We start from the raw sequence: 20,225 nt of genomic DNA, 5'->3' as shown, positions 1-20,225 counted from the left end.
CACAAACCTGAAACAGGTGGAAACTACATCGTGCACAGGTGCACTTAAAACGGAGACAAGGAAAATATAATAAAAATACACAGGCGGAAAATATAATACAGCACATCCTGCACCACGGAAACCCGCGTGTCAGATTGTATCATAGCGTAACATTTTGCTTTAATGTACTTTAAGGTGCTTTTTACCTTGTGCTACAACAACGACCCTTTCAAAGGCGCTCCGGACCGCAGAGCTGTGAAAACTCGGGACATTTAAGGCTCCTGTCTGCGTAGATCTGCAGTTCTTCCGCTTTAGTTAAAAAGCTTCAAACTGAGTCCATTTTGGTGAATAGCCCATTTTGTGTCTGTTACTTTTCTTAGCCCCAAGACCATCTCTGAAATTTAGTTTGAAATCTTTACTCCCGTCAGTATTAGGTCTATTAGAATTAATATGGGTTTGTGAGACAGGGGCTCGCCTGAAAATGGCTATGGAGCAGCGGGCGACAGTACAGTATGTTACACACTCTAATATTAAATATCAAGATAGGGGGTTAAATTTTTTTCAACCCAACCAAGTGGAAATATGTCTCCTAATAAGATACAGTGTACAGTGAAATTATAGATGAACTCATTCCGAACTCTTTCAGGTAAGCTCTGGTGAGGGAGGGGGGACTTCTGAGCGACTGGAGTTTTAATATTTAGCCAGGACGCATATGTGCTGACTCGCCGTTCCAGTGAGTTTCGCTAATTATTAGTCTGATTATTAAACAACCACGACAACGCAATGGACAGTGCCAGTCTGAAATAAATCATTAAACTCCTTCTTAAATAATGTGAAAGAAAATACAAATACTATTCACATTTTAAACCCAAGAGTTCACGGGTGTTGATTGTCTCAGAAACGTTTACTGTAGAGTGACTAACGTGCTTTGTCACTATTAGAGTGACTAATAGTCTCCTTCTATTTTGCAACAAATCATGCAGAATGCTGTAAGTACGGATCGACACCTGAAAGAATGCTTTAGTCATGCTATGATATATATACTGTATATATAAATTACAATTTCTCATTGTCTAGCACACGAAGGATACGTACGATTTCTGATTTGATTTACAAAGGGATATTGATAGAAAGATATAATACTTTCCGATTTTCTGACTTCTTTTAAGTGGATTTAAAAATATATATATTCTATTTTCTCTCCGTTGCAGAATAAACTATGGTCACAACAAAATAAATAACGGAAACAAATACTGCAGGAACACATTTACTACTGGAACAAAAAAAAAACAGTTCAGAGCTCGTTCACACAGATACCGCCTTTCTCCGCAAGGGGGCAGCGTATCTCAGCCTCCCGCTGTTCTGGCTTTTCTGTGGGTTTGGACGCGAGAGATCACTGCTGGGCTGCGCTGTGCAGGAGTTTCCATCCTTCACAGAACATCAGTGCAATTTGCCACTGGTATTTCTATAACACTGCTGGATTACTGAGTGTACCACAGAACTGTAAGCCACAGCTCTCCAACCCAAACCCCAGAGGTCTCTGTTCCAAACTGAGCAGTCAATTAAACAATTAAGATAATTATTGTCTTAGATGTAAATAGGATTTTTCTTAAGGTCTTTTACAGCTTATTGCTGGAAATATTCACTTCATTAAGGTTTAGAATACTTCAATTATGCATTTAATTTAATTATGCATTTTAGTGTAACTGAGACCTCAGTTGGAAGAGAATCTAGAAGACACTGAGGACTCAGGGAATGGAAACTGACTAGTTCAGGTGGGTAGCTCCGTCAGCATGCATAGGCTTCAAAGGAACAAGTAATAGGTTTATTCCATGCTGAAAAGAGAACCTATTACCTATTAAACCTATTACTTGTTCCTTTGATTCCTAATATAAGCTTCAGGTACTGCTGAGTGAAGCAGACAGCATGCTGAGAGACAAAGGTTATGTGGGCTACATGGATAGTTTTGGTTCAACATCCTATTACTGTATGTTTCACCTGGGTCAGCAGTGTGGTACTCAGGCTGCCCATGCATGCCTAGGGCAGTGAGGGGAGAAGCAGGAAATACCCTTCTGCCCCTCTGCCCGTGCCTCATCTCAGAATTTACCAGGAGCTCACTGTGGCGCCATTGCCCATCCTTCACAACCCCCTGAAGGCCCGCATTTCCATTTCCAGGATCACAGTGAAGTCAGTCCACATGAGCTCCTCTTGGACAACGTGTGTATTTGTGTGTGTGTGTGTGCGCGCCACCTCCGCCCCTCCCTGGCCCAGACCTTCGCTTCTCCCGAGGGCTGCTGGGAGCCATGTCCAGTCCAGTGGGGGCTGCGTGCAAGAGGACTGAGAACGTGAAGTATTGGTGACTCAATACCGTGCGAGCAAAAACCAGCTGCGGCTTTTTTTTTTCAAAGGGTGATGGGACACAGCAGCGCAGTTGAATTTCTATTGCTGAAGTGAAATTTCGCCTTTCGAAAAGAAAAAAAACAAACGAGATGGAAAAATCCATCTTTGCCTTTGTACGTGTTCCATCTGTGTCTACTCTCATCAGCTGTAATCCAGGATCTGAGCTGGCGCCGTCTCAGCAAGTGAGGATAACAGTGTGCGGAGGTCTCAGAGCCTTTGCAGTAACGCAGACCGTGCCGGCCGAGAGCGAATGTCTACGTGTCCGTCTGTCTGCATGCTGCAGCTGCCTGCGTCACGGCTCAGGAAGGGCTGGAGCGTGTGTGAGTGAGTGTGCCGCTGCAGGCTGCTGCAGGTCTCCCGGGCTGTGCTGTGCAGGCTGGGCCCCTCCCCGTGGGAATGCCTGTCTTGTGGAATTGTGGTCGCCCTTCCTGGAAGCTGTGGTACCCCTCACTGTCTCCGCCGCCAAGAAAATGCCAGCCTCCGAGAACTCTTTAAATATTCCGCACGCCGCTCGCACGAGAGTCCGGGGAAGAGGCCCCTGGCGCTGTCCGCCTGCCAGCGCACATCTCCCCTGCCCCTTAAAGACCCAGCTGCCAGGAGGACAGTGGAGGTGGCAGGGTGGCACGGAGAGGCACCGGCGCAGGTGGAGCCGAGGGAGAAGCAACACTGAAGACCCACCTCATCCGAAGGGCACAAACGTCACGTTTCATAACGCCAGGTGCCCGACTGGTGACAAAGCCCTGGAATCACGTATTGCATGAGAGCGGCTTAATTTGAAACAGAAGAAAAAGAGAGAAAAAACAAACAAACAAAATTGTATTGCCACAGACTGGGATTTTGTGATTTTTCAAAACAAATCGGTTCTTTATTGGTAGCTCTGCAATCACAGAGCAGTTTAGTTTCTGCGTGTTTAAAAATACGCGCATGGTCTCTGCAAACGCTCACCAAGCTTTCGACGTTCGGCTACAAGGGCACAAGAATGCAGACAGGCAGACACTCCCTCCCTCAAGCATACGCAGACACACAATGGCTGAGACATTGCTGCACACAGGAATGCTCCCAGACACATGCACAGATAACAAAAAAAAATAAAGACATGCACGCTGTGGTCCAGTTGCACGAACTTGGTTTTGACAGGCTCCATCATTAGACATCTAAGAATAGCGCCCCATGCTCGCCCTGGACTCTAGCATCACCTTTGACCCCTGTTGATTACAGTGTCTGTATTACTACGAGGGTCACTAGAGGGGTTTCTCAAAATCTCTTCAGCTGAGGGATACGTCAACAGAACTCTTTTAATAGAGTTGAAATATCATGATTCTATGATCAGTAGTAATGAGAATGTCAGTTCTAAAATAACCCAAGGGAGACCGCAGGTCAACACACCCACTGTAAATAGAGAAGTGCTTTTCCTTTCTAGGTTGAAAAGTGTCCCTTAGTTTCCAGGAAGCACCCCTGGACGAATTCCTCTCTGGTGGTGTAGCATGACGTATTCCTGTGTCCTTTGCAATGGGACACCCTGCTGGGACGAGGCTGGGGTCGAAGCAGGCGGAGGCGGCAGACAGGAGGTGCCTCGGATGCACTTCAAGCTGCCTTTGAGGAGGTGCAGACACTGGGCAGCCCCCACTGGACAGTGAAGTCCATCGAGCACAGGAGGAGCCAGCGCCTGTGTCGAGCTGCTGCTCAAAGAGGAGCAACAGGGGACGTGTTTCCTTATTTAACATTTTAAAAATACAGAAGGGGAATAAAAAGGAAAGGAGGATGAATGTTTTGAATGAATTTACCAGCTCTGCAGAAATGCCACACTGAAAGGTCACCACAGTGAAACTGAGTGGTATTTTCAACTTTTGCACCAGTGTACAATACACCCTCATTGGTTCCCACGGTTTTTAGAAGACTTCTCTGTGACTTTTTGTCTCTTTTCTCCTGGTTTACTACATATTGGCCTGTCCCAGACCATGGTATACTATAGTAAACATTTTATATGAGGCATACAAAAACAAGCAGCTCCACAGGACAATGCTCACTGCTGGGTTTCAGGCCTGTCAGAGCTGCAGAGAGGGAAACAGTGATTTATTTTGCATTTAATAACATGTAATTAACTCGCAGTTACTACATATATTGCAGTCAGCCTCTACTTATCCGACGAGGGGAACATTAAAATAAAACAAACAAACGAATGAATGTGCAGAGGTCCGTCACTGTGCATGGCTCACAAAGGGACAGTGCACGCTCGTTTTAGTTCAAATTGCATAATTACACGTCTGACTCAATGAAAGGGCATGCAGTGCTTCATGTGCTCGAGTATGCTCGCAAGAATAGGCTTTTCCAGTGAGCTCTGCGGGTGCTTTAGTCTTAATTCTCACGGTATGCTCCGGAACCGAGTGAGAACATAAGAACACAAAGTTCTAATCGACAGGAGGCTGTTCACCTCAGCCAGCTCATTTGGTAGTTAGCATTTAAGTGATTTAAGGATCTCATCCAGCCATAGGTTAAAAGAGAACAGGGGATCAGCTTTAACAACATGGCTGGGCAGCTTCTTCCAGACTCCAACAACTCTTTGGGGACAGAAGTGCCTCCTGCTTTCAGTTTTAAATACACTTCCAAAATTAGGATCAACGTGAGCTGTAGGAAATGATTAAATTAACACCCCACTCTCTGGGCTGCTGCCCTATCGTTTCGTCAACAGTGAGACCTTGTGAGGCACACAGCACTGCTGGGCTGGAAGTGGAACTGGAGGTTCTTCAATGGCCTTTTGCAGTGCCAGCACCTGAAGAGCTGGAAGAAGCTGTTTAGTTCACTCATAGCAAACCCATTTAACTCACTAAGAGCCGATCTGGACTGAAACCCTGGTCCTGCATGCCTGCAAGTTGCAGATCTCTGTCACGTGGCCAGTTCTGATCAGCCAAGAAGAAGTGATCCTTAGGAACAAGTAATAGGTTTATTCCATGCTGAAAAAAAGAAGAAAGAGAACACAACGTTTCGGCCGTGGAGCCTTCTTCAGGTGTGCGGGAAAGGTCAGAAGGTATGGTGACAACAAGGTTAGGGTTGGTGAGGGTGTCCGGGGTGTTGATGGTTTTCTTCTGTAGAAGATGACTGAGTTTTTTGTCCTTCTCTGTAGTGAGAAACTGGTAGAGTTTAGAGTTGAGAGATCTAATGAGGTTAGTTATGAAGGGAAGATGGTGTGGAGCTGTCAGCCGTAGAAATTCCTTAGCCTCTTTGATGTTGTTGTCAGAAAGGATAATCTGTTTTTTGAGGGAGTAAATGGTAGAGAGCATTAGTTTCCTAGAAAATTGTTTTAGAAGTCTCTGAGTGTTACTCTGGGTGTTATCAGAGTCAAAAGAAAAGGTATTAAATTTAAGGCGAAATCCTTTAGGGATGATATTGTGTCGACGACATCTGTAAAGGAATAGAAGGTGGTTAGAAAGCCTGGTCTTGGAACAGATAGCTGTGAAGAGACGGAAGGCTCCACGGCCGAAACGTTGTGTTCTCTTTCTTCTTTTTTTCAGCATGGAATAAACCTATTACTTGTTCCTTTGCAGCCTACGCATGCTGACGCAGCTACCCACCTGAAGTGATCCTTAGTCTGAAGGCATCAAAGACAGTCTCTTCAAGCCATCGGAAGCAGAGCACCCTTGAAAAATCTACACACAAAGATTGAAACACTAGACCAATCACCCTTATGTCTTATATCAGAAAAGTTATGGAAATCACAGTGTCAAGGGGATTGCAAAGATACTTCATGTAAGTCATGGATTGGGCAGAAACGTGGTGAATGAAGTTTCACATTGATACGTGCATGGGGATCCAGACTATACACATCAAAGGGTGACTGTGAATCAGGAGGCTGTGCATGAAAGGGGTCTGTGTGTCCATGTCGATTCTTCCATGTCCTCATGAAGACAATGTGAGGGAGAAATGAAGCAGCCAGCAGAATGTAGCAGGAATATAGCAAAACATGTGGAAAGCAAATCAGAGAAAGTTGTGCTTTTGGTTTTCATGCACTAGGAAGACCTCCATTAAAATATTGTGTTCAGTTTTGGTCAGCATACCGTACCACAAAAAGATATTATAAAGAGTTCAAAAGTTAGTTCAAAACCAGGTGAAATACATCCTTGGATCAATTAGCTACTAAAAAACAAACTAGCTATGCTTGTCATATACAGACAAGTTAAAGGAGGTAATTCTCTTCGATCTAGAGCACAGGAGAATGACAGGGGATTTGCTCATAATATAGAAGATGCTAAGAGGTACATATAGGGTCAACCCAGGGAACTATATAGCATTGAAATAAGAACAGTGGGTCACAACTGGAAATGAAAGGTTCATTTAGGACTGAGAACAAGAAACAGGTTTTTGCCCAGAGAGTGGCGGTTGTCTGAAACAGGCTTCCCTCTGGGCAATGAAATCTGGGCTCTTTTAAGAAATGGCTGGAGATGTTTTAGATTCACTGTTGTACTAAACTACCCCACAGGCAACATGGGTCACATGGCCTCCTCTCAGCCACAGCCTTTCCTTCATGGTTCTGTTCTGCATTGCAGAGTGGATCCACGTAGGATGGTCACTGGCTCAATCAGGTGGTAGAGATCAGGCATGGAGCGGGCCCTCAGACCCTGTGGCTCTGCAGGACTGAAGCTCAGCACCTCAGTGGCTGTTGGCTGTTGACAAGGCTCCCTTTCCCAGTTTTAACATGGATCAGAAGAAGACTGGGCTGAAGCCCAGGACCTGGGATCCCTGAAGACACAGCAGGACAAGAGTCTGGAGCTGATTTTTCACCAGGGCCCAAATCAGAAGGCTCAGACTGACCTCCCCTTGCTTCTAAAGCGTCTTATTCTCGTTCTTATTTGACCTGAAACTGTTTTGCATTAATGTGATTTCCCTGGTTTGTCAGTCTTATTCCAGTCCAGACGTGCCTGGTGTTCGTTATTAGGTAATTATTTTCCCAGAATATAGACGTCTATGGGCTGGTGAATATGGAGCCTTGCTGTGTCCTATGGAGGCATTCTAGATCCTAGCACAGGACTTGGATTGTCATAACCCAGGTTTCCTTTTCACACTTGCTTAGATCAAATCCGTAAATGAGCAGGTGGTTTAATTACCTAGAGACCCCCCATATTGATTCATTTTCACTCCTAATCGCATTCAAGCCACCTTTGATATTTTAGAAATAAACTAAGATCTCTTGATAGTGCCAGGACTGAAACCAATTCAAATGAGGTTTAATCAGGGGTTCACTGAAATAATCAAGAATAATCACGAGGACCTGAATGAGGAAGCGTTGAGAGCCGCCGTTGGGAGTTGTCTGACAGTTTTGCTAGAAATCTGGCGCCCTCTCGTGGTAAGGTTGGGGAGTATACTATTTTGCAGAAATACACAGCCGGTCAAATATCCCCCACAAACGCGTATTTCCTGAAATCATACTGTTCTCTCAGGCTCACACTCTCACTCACACAGGACTTCAACAACAAACACAGACTGACTTTTTTTTGTTTTGTTTTTTTTTAAAACTGATGTTTTTGTTTTTGACATTATTTACAACCACCTCCCTCCACGCCAAACAACCCTCTCCAGCATTACAACACATTACAACACACTTTTTTTGTTCTTTAAAAACGCTGCAGAAATATGTAAAAGCTGTAAAAATTGTTTTAAAAAAAATATAAAAACACACAAAAACACTTAAGAACAGGAGCTATGAAACAACAAACAGACTGTAGTGAACAGGGGGACCTGGCTGCAGCCAGGATGGGGAAAGAACTGTGTGTCTGTGTCTGCAGGGCTGGACAGAGCAGGGCTGGACAGCCACAGCGCAGCGGCCCCCACCAGCTATTGTACAGTCAGCTTCCTGATCACTTTACCAGGCAGCGCGCTCACTTAGTCAGGAGCAGACCGCTCTGGTCACGGAAACTCTCACTCCTTTATTCCAAGAGTCCCTAAAAATGTCCTCGTTAAACAAGCTGTAAACAGTTTCAGGTCTCCGGAGACCGGTGATTTTAGGATGTCCTGTACAGCCCTTTCATTTCCGGCACCAGGTCCGCCCTCTTCTGCTGTCCCTTCACCTGGGCAGTGCGAAGGGGAAGGCTTGTCATCACCTCCCTGCAGCCCGCCTGTCTTCCTGCCAGTCTCCCAGCTTGGCGGACTGTCGCGGTAGAGGACGGCTGAGGCGTATTAGGCTGAACAGTCTTACTCTGCGGCTCTTCTCCAGGTCTCCCAGTCCGGCGCCCAGTTTAGGAATCTTCTTTGTTTTTTTTCCCCAGGGTGCAAAATCCCGGGAATCGTGTGCGGTTATCTGGTGTGGCAGGTCCCGTGTTTGCCGGAGTGTTTAGGCTCGTGTTCGAGCCGCCCTCGGCTCTGGTAGAGTTCGGTGCGAAGGCAGGTCCCGGCTGCAGCCTGGTCAGAGGAGGAGGAAGGAGGGTGCTGTCTGTCGTGTCCGTCCCCTACCTTGGCTGCTGGGTCTCGGGACAAGCAGCGCCTCCGCTGGCTCAGGGCGGGCGCCGGGCTCCGGGCCTGGCGGCGGGGAGTCAGAAGGCGCCGATCTCGGTGCCCCAGGAACGAGCGGCTTTGCCCGGGTTGCTGGTGCCTGCCCGCTGGGGGGTGGCTGGGGAGGCTGCGAACGGGGCGAAGGGCCTGAAAGACATCTGGGGGGCTGCGGGAGCAGCTGGAGCCGCGGGGGCGAGGAGAGGGGAGGTGGCATGGCCGTCTGTGCAGGCCTGGGACAGTCTGGGCCCCAGGGAGGGGCGGGAGGGCACCCTGCACAGCGCTGGGGAGGCCAGGGTGGGTGTCAGCGCTGCAGCCTGCTGATTGGCCGGCAGGCAGCCAATGGGAGCAGGGCGGAAGTTAGGGGAGGGGTAGGTGCCCAGCAGGGCGACACCAGGCGCCAGAATTTCCCGGCGAGAGAGCCGTACGTCAGCCACAGCCCTGGGGAAATGGGGGGAGGAGGTGGGGGAGAGCTGGGGGATAGCCCAGGACCACGGGGGGAAGGGCAGGGCAGCGGGGCTCTGGAGCAGGGGGTCCAGCTCGCTGGCGCAGTGGCTGAGGTGGGAGACCAGGCGGGCAGCGATGGGGTCGGGGGTCTCCAGCCCCTCCAGCGAGCTCAGGTATCGCACCACCTCGCCCACACACTCCCGGAAACCCAGGGTCCTGTAGTCCACTGCCAGAGCCCGGGCATCGAAGTACCCTGCCAGGTAGAGGCGCAGAGAGTCACAAAAGTCTGAATGGAATCACTAGGACAAGTGCTGCTTTTTAAGCTCCAGACGGGAGTCTCTGCTCCATCAACAACATTCCAGTTCTCTAAAAGTCAGGACCATTTAAGTCAACTAGGCTGAGACGGTGGTTGAATCTGCCTTCGCAGGGCAGTCTCTATCTTTCTATTCGCTCCAGCCTCCCTTTCTCTCACCTCTCCCACCCCGTCCCCCTGCGTCTCTCTCTCCCTGCTCCTGGGCCTGCTGTGTTTGCTCTTCCTCTGAGAACGCGCTGGCCGTTCTGTTCTCATGAGCTGCCCCATTCAAGGGGAGACAAAAACACTTGTTTAAGTTTATGATGATGTAATTGGGGTTTGTATTACAGACGGTCTCACTCACACACACACAGAATCGCAGGCATGCAGGGCTGGACACACAGGCATGGACTCACACGCACTGCACAGCATTTAACCCCTGGGTCCCCAAGTGGGCTGGGGCTACTGGACGAAGCAACTGGGCTTAAAGAGCACAGCAGCCCCTGGCTGCCTCAACAGGTGGAGGAGTTTTAAAGCTGCAGAAACAGGCACTAAAGAGAGGCGTGGTAACATTTTAATTCTGCCTTTACCGCCCAGGTTGAGGTTTTGTGAAGGTTTCCAGACGGAGAGGGTGTGCTGGGAGGGGGGTGGGGGGTGAAAGTGAACGAGCAGGGGCAGGTGGAGGGGGAGAGGGACAGGGACAGACACAGGGAGGGAGGAGGCAGCAGAAGAAGGTGGGAGAGGAAACAGCAGTGGCGGTGGGGGGAGACGAGGGGGAGAAAGAGGGAGGGAGCTGGCCTCACCTTTTCCTCCCATTGCGTGAAGGAGCTTGAGGTGATCCACTGTCATCTGCAGGATCTCGGCCTTCTCCAGCTTGGAGGAGCCCTGGGGGCAGAGAGGGGCTCAGCACGCTCGTGCATGTGGACATGGTTTCATGGTAAATCTGTGCCGCAGTTCTGAACGTTTGAACGCGAACACACAGACACACACTCCAGTGTTTTTGCTTAACCAAATCCATTGAAAGGCATCTCTTGTCTCAAACCATATGTGATTTGTACCAAATGAAGCAAAGTTGAATTGAATTATTCCTTTGTTTTTGGAGTGCGGTTTTATTGACTTTCCTTCCCCAAATTGAGTCTTTGGCCCTGTGAACCTGCATTTCTTCAATTTTTGGGTGTATGCATCACTTTTGAATTTTACCATTTAACATTCTCATCAAGGTTTTACACTGTTTAACCTTTCATTAACCATGCTTTCCTGAGATTTTTTTTTTAAATACTCTCACTAGTCAGTATCGCACCAAACTAGATCCCCAGTATGCTGTAATTTTCCAGCTAAATGTGCATGTGGGCTGAGTGAACTGTATTCAGATTGACTGTAGACTCTGCGGTGAACATGGCATTGAATCATGGGACCTGGTCAGACTGGTACCTGTTTCTCGAAAGCACTGGGAACAAGGCGCCTGAGCTCCGACAGGCTGTGATTGATCCGATCCCTCCGTCTCTTCTCAATGATCTGGAATAAAAAAACAAGAAAGATTGAGACGGCAGGCCAACAGCACTGCCAGACGGGCAGGAAACGACCCTCTCTGGAAAACCGCAGACGAGAGAACCTTCAGATGTTTCTGTCCCCGAGAATTTTAGCATTTGTGAGCGGCAGAACAGGACCAGCAATTTGTGGTGGTCTGTGTCAGATTTGGTGAATGTGTCTATTTTGAGTGAGTACATTTTCTCAGTCCACTCCGCTCCCATTCTCGGCTGCTTTCTTTCCGTTGTTGTGTGGCTGATCCATGAAACCGGGTCTTTGGGATTTGAGGAACCGATCACTCACCCCTCTGCGTTTCTTGCGTGCCAGGATCTGTGAGGTACTGCCAGGGGACATGGAGCCGGTCACTGGGCTGCGCAGACAGAAGGAGAAATTCCAGCATCAGAGCTACAGGACATACTGTTCGCAAGACACCTGCCTCTAATAACGAAGAAAGAAGATACCGTCTCTGTGCTCTCAAAGATACTCTCTCGAAAGAGGTGGTTCCAGAGCTGCACACCACTGTGAAAACTGAAGTGGTTGCTGTAATGCGTGTCGAGGTTAGGGTCTGAGCCTCAGGCTTGACCACTGCAGTGACCACTGCAGATATGGTTAGACTGTGGTCAGGGTGAAGGCTGATTGCAGGATCTCTTACAGGAGGGGCTGGGGTGGGGCTGAGGGTTAGGAGGGCTTGTGGTTGTGTATAGGTACAGTATGTGTGGATGCTCCAGAATGCACTTTATTAGAGCAAGAATCAAAACCATGCCTCTTTGCATAGGCTCTCCAGTCATGCAGAGTTTGTAAAATCTGCCAGTGCCTTTGGGGATCATCCCATGGGAATGCTGGATTCTCTGTGGACCCGGCTTTGAGACCTGAGATGTCTACAGCCTGTTTCAGCTCTGCCCCAGCCCCCCGAAGCTCACGAGCCACAATGTGGGAGAGACGACGGTCTGCCTCCCGCTCTTCGGACAAGCTTGGCTCCCCCTGCCCCTGCCACACAGCCCTGCTTGAGATTCACAGCCGCACAGCCCTGAGATCTCGAGATATTGTCAGCCCTCATTTCACTCATCCCTGTCCCACAATCCCTTGCAAGTCTCATGAAGCCCTGTCAGCAGAAGACAGAAGCTGAAACGGTTGTCTTGATGACAGTCCCCATCACAAAGCCCTGAAACAGTTCAGACAGGAGATCTGTGTAAAAAGCTGAAGATGTTCAAGAACTACCACAAGCTTAGTTGCATCACGAATGTTAAAATTCAAACCCAGTCTCAACTAAAAAAACATATTTTCTACAGCTGAATATTGTCATTATTTGCGGACACATGAAAGACATAAAAGATTATTTAATTAAAAGCACATCAATATTTAAGGTTAAATCATGCAACAATTTTTATTAAATATTTATTTTTCTGTATAATAGAGATACATCTATAGATGTTTGAATATAACAAATATATTTCTGGATGAAGCATTTGCCAACTCTGTTGTTCAACATGATAAAGTTTCAAACCACGAACTGAAGCATCAATGTGACTCCCTACTCCTCTTCTCCAACATGCAAAACCTTCTTTAGAAAGGAGACTATCTGGTCACTTCATTCAGCATCATTTTATACTGAACAGCCACACAGCAAAATGCATAGTTTCCACTCAGAAAAATGGAACTAATGCTAAACATTGTTTTAGTTTTCGTGTGGCTGATGCTGCTGACAATGATACTCTAACTCAAGTCAAAAACACCACATTGCAAACTTGATCAAATACAGCACAATGAAGTTTAAAACCGTGCATGTCACAATTTCAAACTCTTTGACCACAGCAACACAGCTCTGCCAGCAGAAGTGTCACTGCAAATGCTTTCTGAAGTCTGTCTGATTTTAAAAACCCTAAAGAAAAAAAAAGTTGACACAAAAGATTCACAAAAAGATGGAGAACATAGGTCCTCAATGTTTCAGGGGTATCGGTGAGAGAATACTCAATATCTTTTCTTTAGCAGCACAGAGTCTGCAATCTTTGGGATTGTCAAAGCAAGAAAATTAAGTCCTGTTTTCCATCAGATGTTTGGCATAAAACATAAGTAAACGAGTAATTGATACATTTATTGATTTTATTGTAACGAAGCAGAAATCTTATTCTAATAGAAATTGTAACCCTAGTATACAGTGTTTTCTTAAACTGCCCCTTTCTACAAAAGGAAAAATTAAACATGTTTTTCCTCTATCTCACATGAAGAAAAGTGTTTCCAATTATATTTTCATGAAATCCCCTCTCAGAATGAAGCACATGGATCTCTGCACTGCAGAACGCAACAGCATAATTATTTGCAGAAATAGAGAAGCGCGTATTCAAGAAAAATGAATTTATATAAATGAACTATATTAATTATTTTTAGCATATAAATAAACAATATATAACAATTTATAGTAACAAAATACAGCACAAACGTTGAATCTTAAATTTCAGCTACACCTCAACAAATGAGAATGTTGCTTTTTGATATTCTTCACATATTTTACTATTCATGTATACATCTCCTTTCTCTGAATACTTCAGTCACAGCCTTTTTGGCTTCAGAATTCATGTGGAGTGGTATATTTAAATATCAGTTATTTTTGATTGTTTAAACCGACAAGCAAACAAGTATGTATTTTTTCTAGATTTTTCTCAGCCAAACAGTGCGTATCAGGGCACAGGAACCTACAGTAACAGAACTGCAGACGTCCCACAGGCTCTTTGATAGTTTAGTCTTTTATCGGAGTCTCTTCCCTTCTAGCAAAAACATGGCCACAGTACCTCCAGGCAAAGGACAGAAATAGTATTATTCTTGAAATCTCTGCGAATGAACTGAAGCCACAAGTATACGTCTCTTTGAAAAGGACCTATGTACTGTATACAATCACACACTTGCCGTTCTCTGAAGAGGCACAGCCTGAGGACTCTAAACTGCAAGAGACAAACTTCAAAATACAAGACCGTTCTGATGCAGCAATCTCTCAGTGAGCAACCTCTGCTGGGGCTCAGATGGCTATTTGTCAGGTTAACGAAGCCGGGTACTGGTGATGTGCTCAAAACAAACTGTGTTGCCCATATTTGAAAAACAGTTACTACTGTATGTTCCTGCTTACATTATTGGAATTGTCTTACACCGAATGCTTGTTGTTCAGATCAGCCTTTGCTCACTAATAATGGGTCCCTCATATAGGATGCACTAAAGAGAGAGCTCTTTTTTCCTTCACTCAAAACCCAAATAATTTTCTGAACTTGCGGGTACATCTGTGATGCGCTGGTGTCCTGTCCAGGGTGTAATCCTGCCTCTCACTCTGTGATTCCAGTTAGAGGCTCCAGGCTACCCTGACATGAAACGAAAGCTAACAGCTACAAAAACATTGAAACAAACAGCTAGTTGCCTCTTTGGATGCAACGGCCTGCTGGAATCACTGCATTAGTAATTGAGCTGAGGTGATAGTTAGGTGAGTGACTATGATTTTGGCACAAAGTGAATCATACAGATACAGTTCTCACCCATAATTAGACACTAGTTCATCTGTTAGATCAGCTGCTCACTAAAGAGCTGAAAAGATCCCAAACCACTAGCAGAGACAGCAGATACAGGGACAGGTTTAGACCTCGGCCATTCCGCACATTCACAGGAGAGCTGTCCAAATCGAAGGAGTCAGTGCCTGATTCTAACTGGAACAAGATGCTAACACGAGAGATCACCTCAACAGCACAGACAATGTCAAGGAGTTGATTTACAGTCCAAAAAGAGGTTGACTTGAAAAATATAATAAGAAACACGATGTAGTTAATGCGTTTTAAAATCCCACTTCACTTTAGTTGAGTGCTAATAAACAGTGAATTACCCCCAGGGGATTCTTTAACTTTTAAAGGATGGTTTGGGGTTTTACATTTGTTCAGGTGACTGAACCTTGAAACAGAATGACTGTGAGGATTTCTGCTGGAAGCGTTTCTGCTGAAAGGAATGGTACAGCTGGCGCATCAGCCTGGACAGAGATTCTTCTGGGGGCTGTGTCACCCTGCAGATCCCAGCGGCATGCAGGACAACAGCTACTGTCACAACCAGTTCACGGGCTACAGCTGTGAAGGTGTTACTGACAGCCACTGGATTCCTGGGTGAAGGAATTTAAAAACCCATTTATAGAAACACCGGAAGTCCACAACCCTAGCATAGCAGAAAGTATTTCTGAACATGGCCCCTTTGAGAAAAGCTGAGAATAAATGCAGTGTAACCTCAACATAACCCAAGGGTAAAGTACTGATCTAAGCAATTACAAAGGGCATCTTTCTGCTCTGAGCCTTTCGTGTGAAGGTTTGCTCCTCACCAGTAGCAGTCCTCCTGTCCCACATCGATGAGCTCGTCGGGGTCGGTCTCGGGGGAGCTGTAGTCGTGGGGTCTCTTCATGCCTGCGCCGCACCTGTCCTGCTCCGGCAGGTGACCCGCGGATGGGAGACTCGATGGTCCGTGGAGCCCAGGGGCTGCTGGCCGCTGCCTCCCGGTGTGGCGCAGGGCTCTGACCACCAGACTGAGCCGCTCCTTCTCTCGTCTCACCATCCAAGACCAGGGACCCTGCGGGGGTCCTTGCTCTCTCGGGCGGTCTTTCTCTCCTGCCCCCCTCTCTCCTTCGCGATTCAGCTCCCTGGCTCTTTCTCTGTGTTTCACGCTCTCTCCCGTCTCTGTGTCCCTCAGTGCTCTCCTCTCTCCCTGTGTCTCTGCATGTCTTTGAGTTTTGTTGGGTTTTCTTAGCGAGCCGCCCACTCCCTGGCCTCCTGGCACTGTGGTCAGCGCCTGACGGTTCCCCTCCGATCTCGACTGGTATTCAGCCCAGTTCTGTCCCCGACCCCCTGTCTCGTTTTCTCCCTCTGTTGTCTCTTTCTCCCCTGTCGTTTCTGTGGTGGCCCTGAGCTGATTCTCTCATCCGCTCCCTTGCTCTCTCCCTCTCTCTCCCTGTGGGTCACTTTGACGATGGTTCTCACTGTCACAGATTATTTAGCAGCCAGATTCTGACTAAACTGTTCTTGGGCACTTTGGCAGAGTTGCCAGTTTTGGCTCCCTCCCACAATCCCTCCCTCTGACCCTCCTTCCCCTCCCCACCCCCCTCCTCTCTCCCTCCCTCTCTGCTTTCGCCTCCCTCCCTTTCACTTGCTCGCTCTCCTCTCTCTCTCTCTCTCACAACTCCTTCCTCCTTTCCTTTCGGCGACTCTCTCTTTCGATCTCTCTCTCTCCTGCTGTTTCCTGAAGCCCCCCTCCTCCTCTCCGTCCAGAGGGGCAGGGAATGTGCGGGCCTTTCTCTCCACTCCAGACACCTGACGCTGTCTGACTGGGCGGTCCGGCGCCAGAGCCGCTGTCTTTGTGGGGTGGGTCGTGCAGAGCGACCCTCTCCCCCGCGGCTCTCTCGGCTCTGGTGGAGTGGTAGTGCTGTAGGTTCTGGGTGGGCGTCTGACTCCTTCTGCAGTATCTCTCTCTCTACGTCAGCTGGGGGCACCGCTCAGCACCGAGAGCCCCAGGCTCACGGGGTGATGAGAAAGATGACCGATTGCACAGCACCGCCAAAATAAAAACGAGCACCCCTGAAGCACAGTGGAGGCTTTCTACACTGCCTCCATGCTCACTGCGGGCAAGTTGGTCTGCTGTGGCATCTGCAGCCGGCCCTGTGAGGTGTGGGAGCCTGTGCTTTCTGTCCCCTGTGTTGCGGCGCTGGAGCTGCAGCTGCACGTTGGGGCTGTGCGCTGTAATGAAAACCGCAACAGATCAGACAACAAGCCCTAACCCCGGTTTCCTGCTCTGACTGTGGGGGTTACCCAGTGAAGGCCCCACTTGTCCGTGTCGTCCAGCACCGCGGTGACTGACCTAGCCAGCGCCAGCACCAGCGCCCTGACTTTTCCTCAGAGCAGGTGCTGCTCAGCAAAATACCTAAAGAGAGATAAACTTGTTTAAGTGATGGATAAGCCTGAGTGTAAGAACAGAGAGGCTCTCTCATGGATAAGATACAGTTCCCTCACCCCTCTGCCCTCCACCCCCCCAACTCTCACCAGTGGGCCCCCACTATAGCCCCTCCACTAGCCCCCACCCCACAGGCTCCAATCGCTCCGGCACTCAGCACCTAGTTCTGCTGTTACCGTGGGAACAGTCCTTGCGAAGGTTTCCATGGCAATAGGAGCCCCAGGCGCCTGGTGATGGGCTGTCGTCAGGGGTACTGGCAGCTGCCACCCTGCCTTCCCTGTCACCAAGTCACATTCTGTGCGTCTGTCGCACTCGGGGCAAGGCGCACGCTGTGGGAACACAAACATGAGCAAGCACCTCTGTCTGTCTGACAAGAAACACCGTTCAGGGCCGTGGTATTTCCACCAGCGTGCACAAGTCCCTGTGACAACGAATTCCCTCTGCCCATTTCACAATGCTAGATACATTATGAGTAATACTGTACGTCCCACAATTCTGTTTGCACTCAAACACCTTCACGCAGAATAGCGTGTCGTATATTGTCCCCCTTCCCATAGATCAATCTGAACTACTTCTGAATATTGACCACTGTGTACCTGGTAGAAACAGAAATAATTCAATAAACATCTAAAAGAAGCATTGATAAACAAGTAGGCACCATCTCCACAACGAGCCCCTTTCTAAAGAAGTGATTTCGTGAACCGTGCTGTTTCATGGGATGGGTCTGTAACCAGAATCTGCCTGGAGGTGTGAAGAAGCCCGGAGATCCACTCGCTCTTTTCCTCATGGGCTCGCAGACGCACAGATTACTCTCAGGAGGACTGGCGGGGACACACAGCAATAACGCTCCTGTCCCGACCGCAGGCTTCAGCCCCAGTTCTGCTTCTTCGCGTCTCATCTTAGTTTATCCCCAGTGCTGCTGTCAGATCCCTGGCTCGGGCTGTCAGTCTGTGGGCAGCGGCACACCAATTACACCGCTGGGACACACCGGGGGAGACAGCGGGCAGGTGTCTGGGGGTTCCTTCTCTCTCCCTGGCTCCTAGCAGTGCCAGCTCTGCCCTGGCCTGTTTCACCCCAGCCAGGCTGTAAACATGCAATATACTCCTGAACTGTTTCGCTCTCCGGACAGCCATCTGTGCTTTTCCTACTTTTGCTGTTTGGTGGTAAAAAAAAAAAAAAAAAGAACTGGAATCCATCTGACAAGCTAAGGTATTTGGTGCCAGACCATGGCCAGAAAGTACATTTTCAAATCTGATTAGATTAGCTGTCAACTCCTAAAAGTGTGAGATGCAAAAAAGACCCCCCCCCTCCTCTATCACCAGCTCCAGCCCCCAGTACCCCTCTCATGAGTCTGGATTTCATTTTAACCCTCCGTCAGGCAAGAAAAGAACAGAGGGATGAAAACACAGCTCTGTGATGTCAGGGCTTCATAATTTCTCTGTTGTTATTTTTATCGTCCCCAGCTTCAAAGCCCCCTCCTTTCTTGTGCCCTTGTGAAGGGCGACGGAGCTTATTTTTCTTTTTCTTTAAAAAAAAAAACACAACTTTTGCTGTTTTTTTTATCTTTAAGGATTTTGCCAGACCCCCTCCCCCCTCCTTCACACACCCTGCTACACAAACACATAACGCGCGCACACACACCCAACACACGGAACAAGAAAGTCTTTAAGAAAAGGAAGCAAATTATATCTAAATAAAATAAATAGAGTTAAAAAAAGAAAGAGAGAGGAAGAGACAGAGGGAACAAACAAAAATCTGGCAGAAAATGAAGGCAAGTTGCTGGGACACTTCTCTCCTCTTGGCTGCTCTGATCCCTTGATCTGTCCTCACTCCTGCCCACAACAAGGCAGCCTCCACGATCAAAATTAACAGGCCTGGATTTTTACTAAGCGAAACACACAACAGTGTTTCTAATTATTGCCCTTTTTTCTGTTTTATTTTTTTTTATATAAAAGGAAAAGCTCAGAGTTTTAATTTGCCTCGGTTTCTGCAAAGCGCTTTCGCAGAATTTTCTTCCCCGGCAGCTATCACTCCAGAGATGTCAAGCATGTCTGGCCAGCCTGGGCAGGAGGGCCGACAGCGAAAAAAACAGACATCTCCCTTCTCACAGTTTATCAAGGTGCGTAGAGGACAAAAACAAACAGCAAGAGTCAAGGCAGGAATGACGTGAAAACTCATTATTTAGTGACTGGCCCATCTTCCTTCAGCTGGGTTCTTCAAATCTTTATTAGACTTCTAGCGATTCAAACACTGGAAAGATCTAATTTTAAGATGAACCCTGGGGGAGAAAGCCAATTGGAACGTAGGTTTGGTTTGAGTGTCGGGGCTTTAAAAAGGCATTGAAAAATATGAAAAATTAACTGCAAGTCAGCAAATATTTAAAAGCCTGAGTCTCGGATTCCTAGTAAACGTCTGGGGTTGGCTGTAGCTGATTATGAGTGCTGGCAGGGAGCTGGTTGCGTGGGGATACTGGGGCCACTTGGGAAAGCCATTCGCACGCACATGGTCTCTTGAAATGAGCTGTCAGTCCGCAGACAGCGCCCATCCAGCCCTCACCAGGAGCATGGTCCCACAGGCGCAGGTGCCAGGAGTGCGAGCAGGGGTCACATCGCTGGCCGTGACCAGGACCCCTCAAGCACTGAGGTACAGTGGGCACGAATCTCTCAGCGTCTGTCGGAAGAGCTGCTCCTGTGACCCGTCAAGAGCCCGCAGCCCCGGAGCGATGTCCGTGAGAGGCCAGCCCTCCTGATTGGTTCGAACTCTCCTGTCACATGCCATGGGGTCGAGCTTCTTGTCCCAGAAGGAGCAGGACTCTGGAAGGTGGGAAGACAAGATAAGCAGAATGGTCCTCATTCTCCTGGGTGAGTAAAGTAACCTAAGTAACCTGTCAGCCAAGCACTAAGTAATTGGCAGTACCAAACTGCGGGGGTATATAATCCATCCCTTTTCTAACTGCTTCTTCCGATTCAGGGTCACAGGGGAGTTCTGCATTTGTAACCCCCCCAAAAAAAAGATTAAAAGAAAAGTCAGTTGTTAAAAGAGGCAGAGAGGTCTTATGATGGAGTTCCCACTGAGAACTGAGTTTAACCTGTAAACTATTTTAGAAAACAGGAGGGTCTTCTTTATACAACGGGTGGAGGGTCATGTT

General features: G+C 47.9%; 1 protein-coding gene across 1 annotated transcript; it reads right to left on the bottom strand.

Annotated features, from left to right (window-relative positions):
• Positions 1-5,958: 5,958 nt before the first annotated feature.
• Positions 5,959-16,228, bottom strand: heyl (hes related family bHLH transcription factor with YRPW motif like). Its single transcript, XM_088602514.1, has 5 exons — positions 15,459-16,228; positions 11,426-11,492; positions 11,027-11,110; positions 10,399-10,480; positions 5,959-9,556 (listed from the first exon to the last, which is right to left on the bottom strand). Exons 1-5 carry the CDS (start codon positions 15,686-15,688, stop codon positions 8,901-8,903), a joined length of 1,119 nt encoding a protein of 372 aa, XP_088458640.1. The 5' UTR covers positions 15,689-16,228; the 3' UTR covers positions 5,959-8,900.
• Positions 16,229-20,225: the final 3,997 nt, after the last annotated feature.

Source organism: Lepisosteus platostomus, chromosome 13, assembly GCF_059453375.1.
Source record: "Lepisosteus platostomus isolate fLepPlt1 chromosome 13, fLepPlt1.hap1, whole genome shotgun sequence".
In the NCBI taxonomy this organism is placed as follows: Eukaryota; Metazoa; Chordata; class Actinopteri; order Semionotiformes; family Lepisosteidae; genus Lepisosteus; species Lepisosteus platostomus.
The sequence above is the reverse complement of the archived record's forward strand: the minus strand, read 5'-3'. Positions and strand labels throughout refer to the sequence as shown.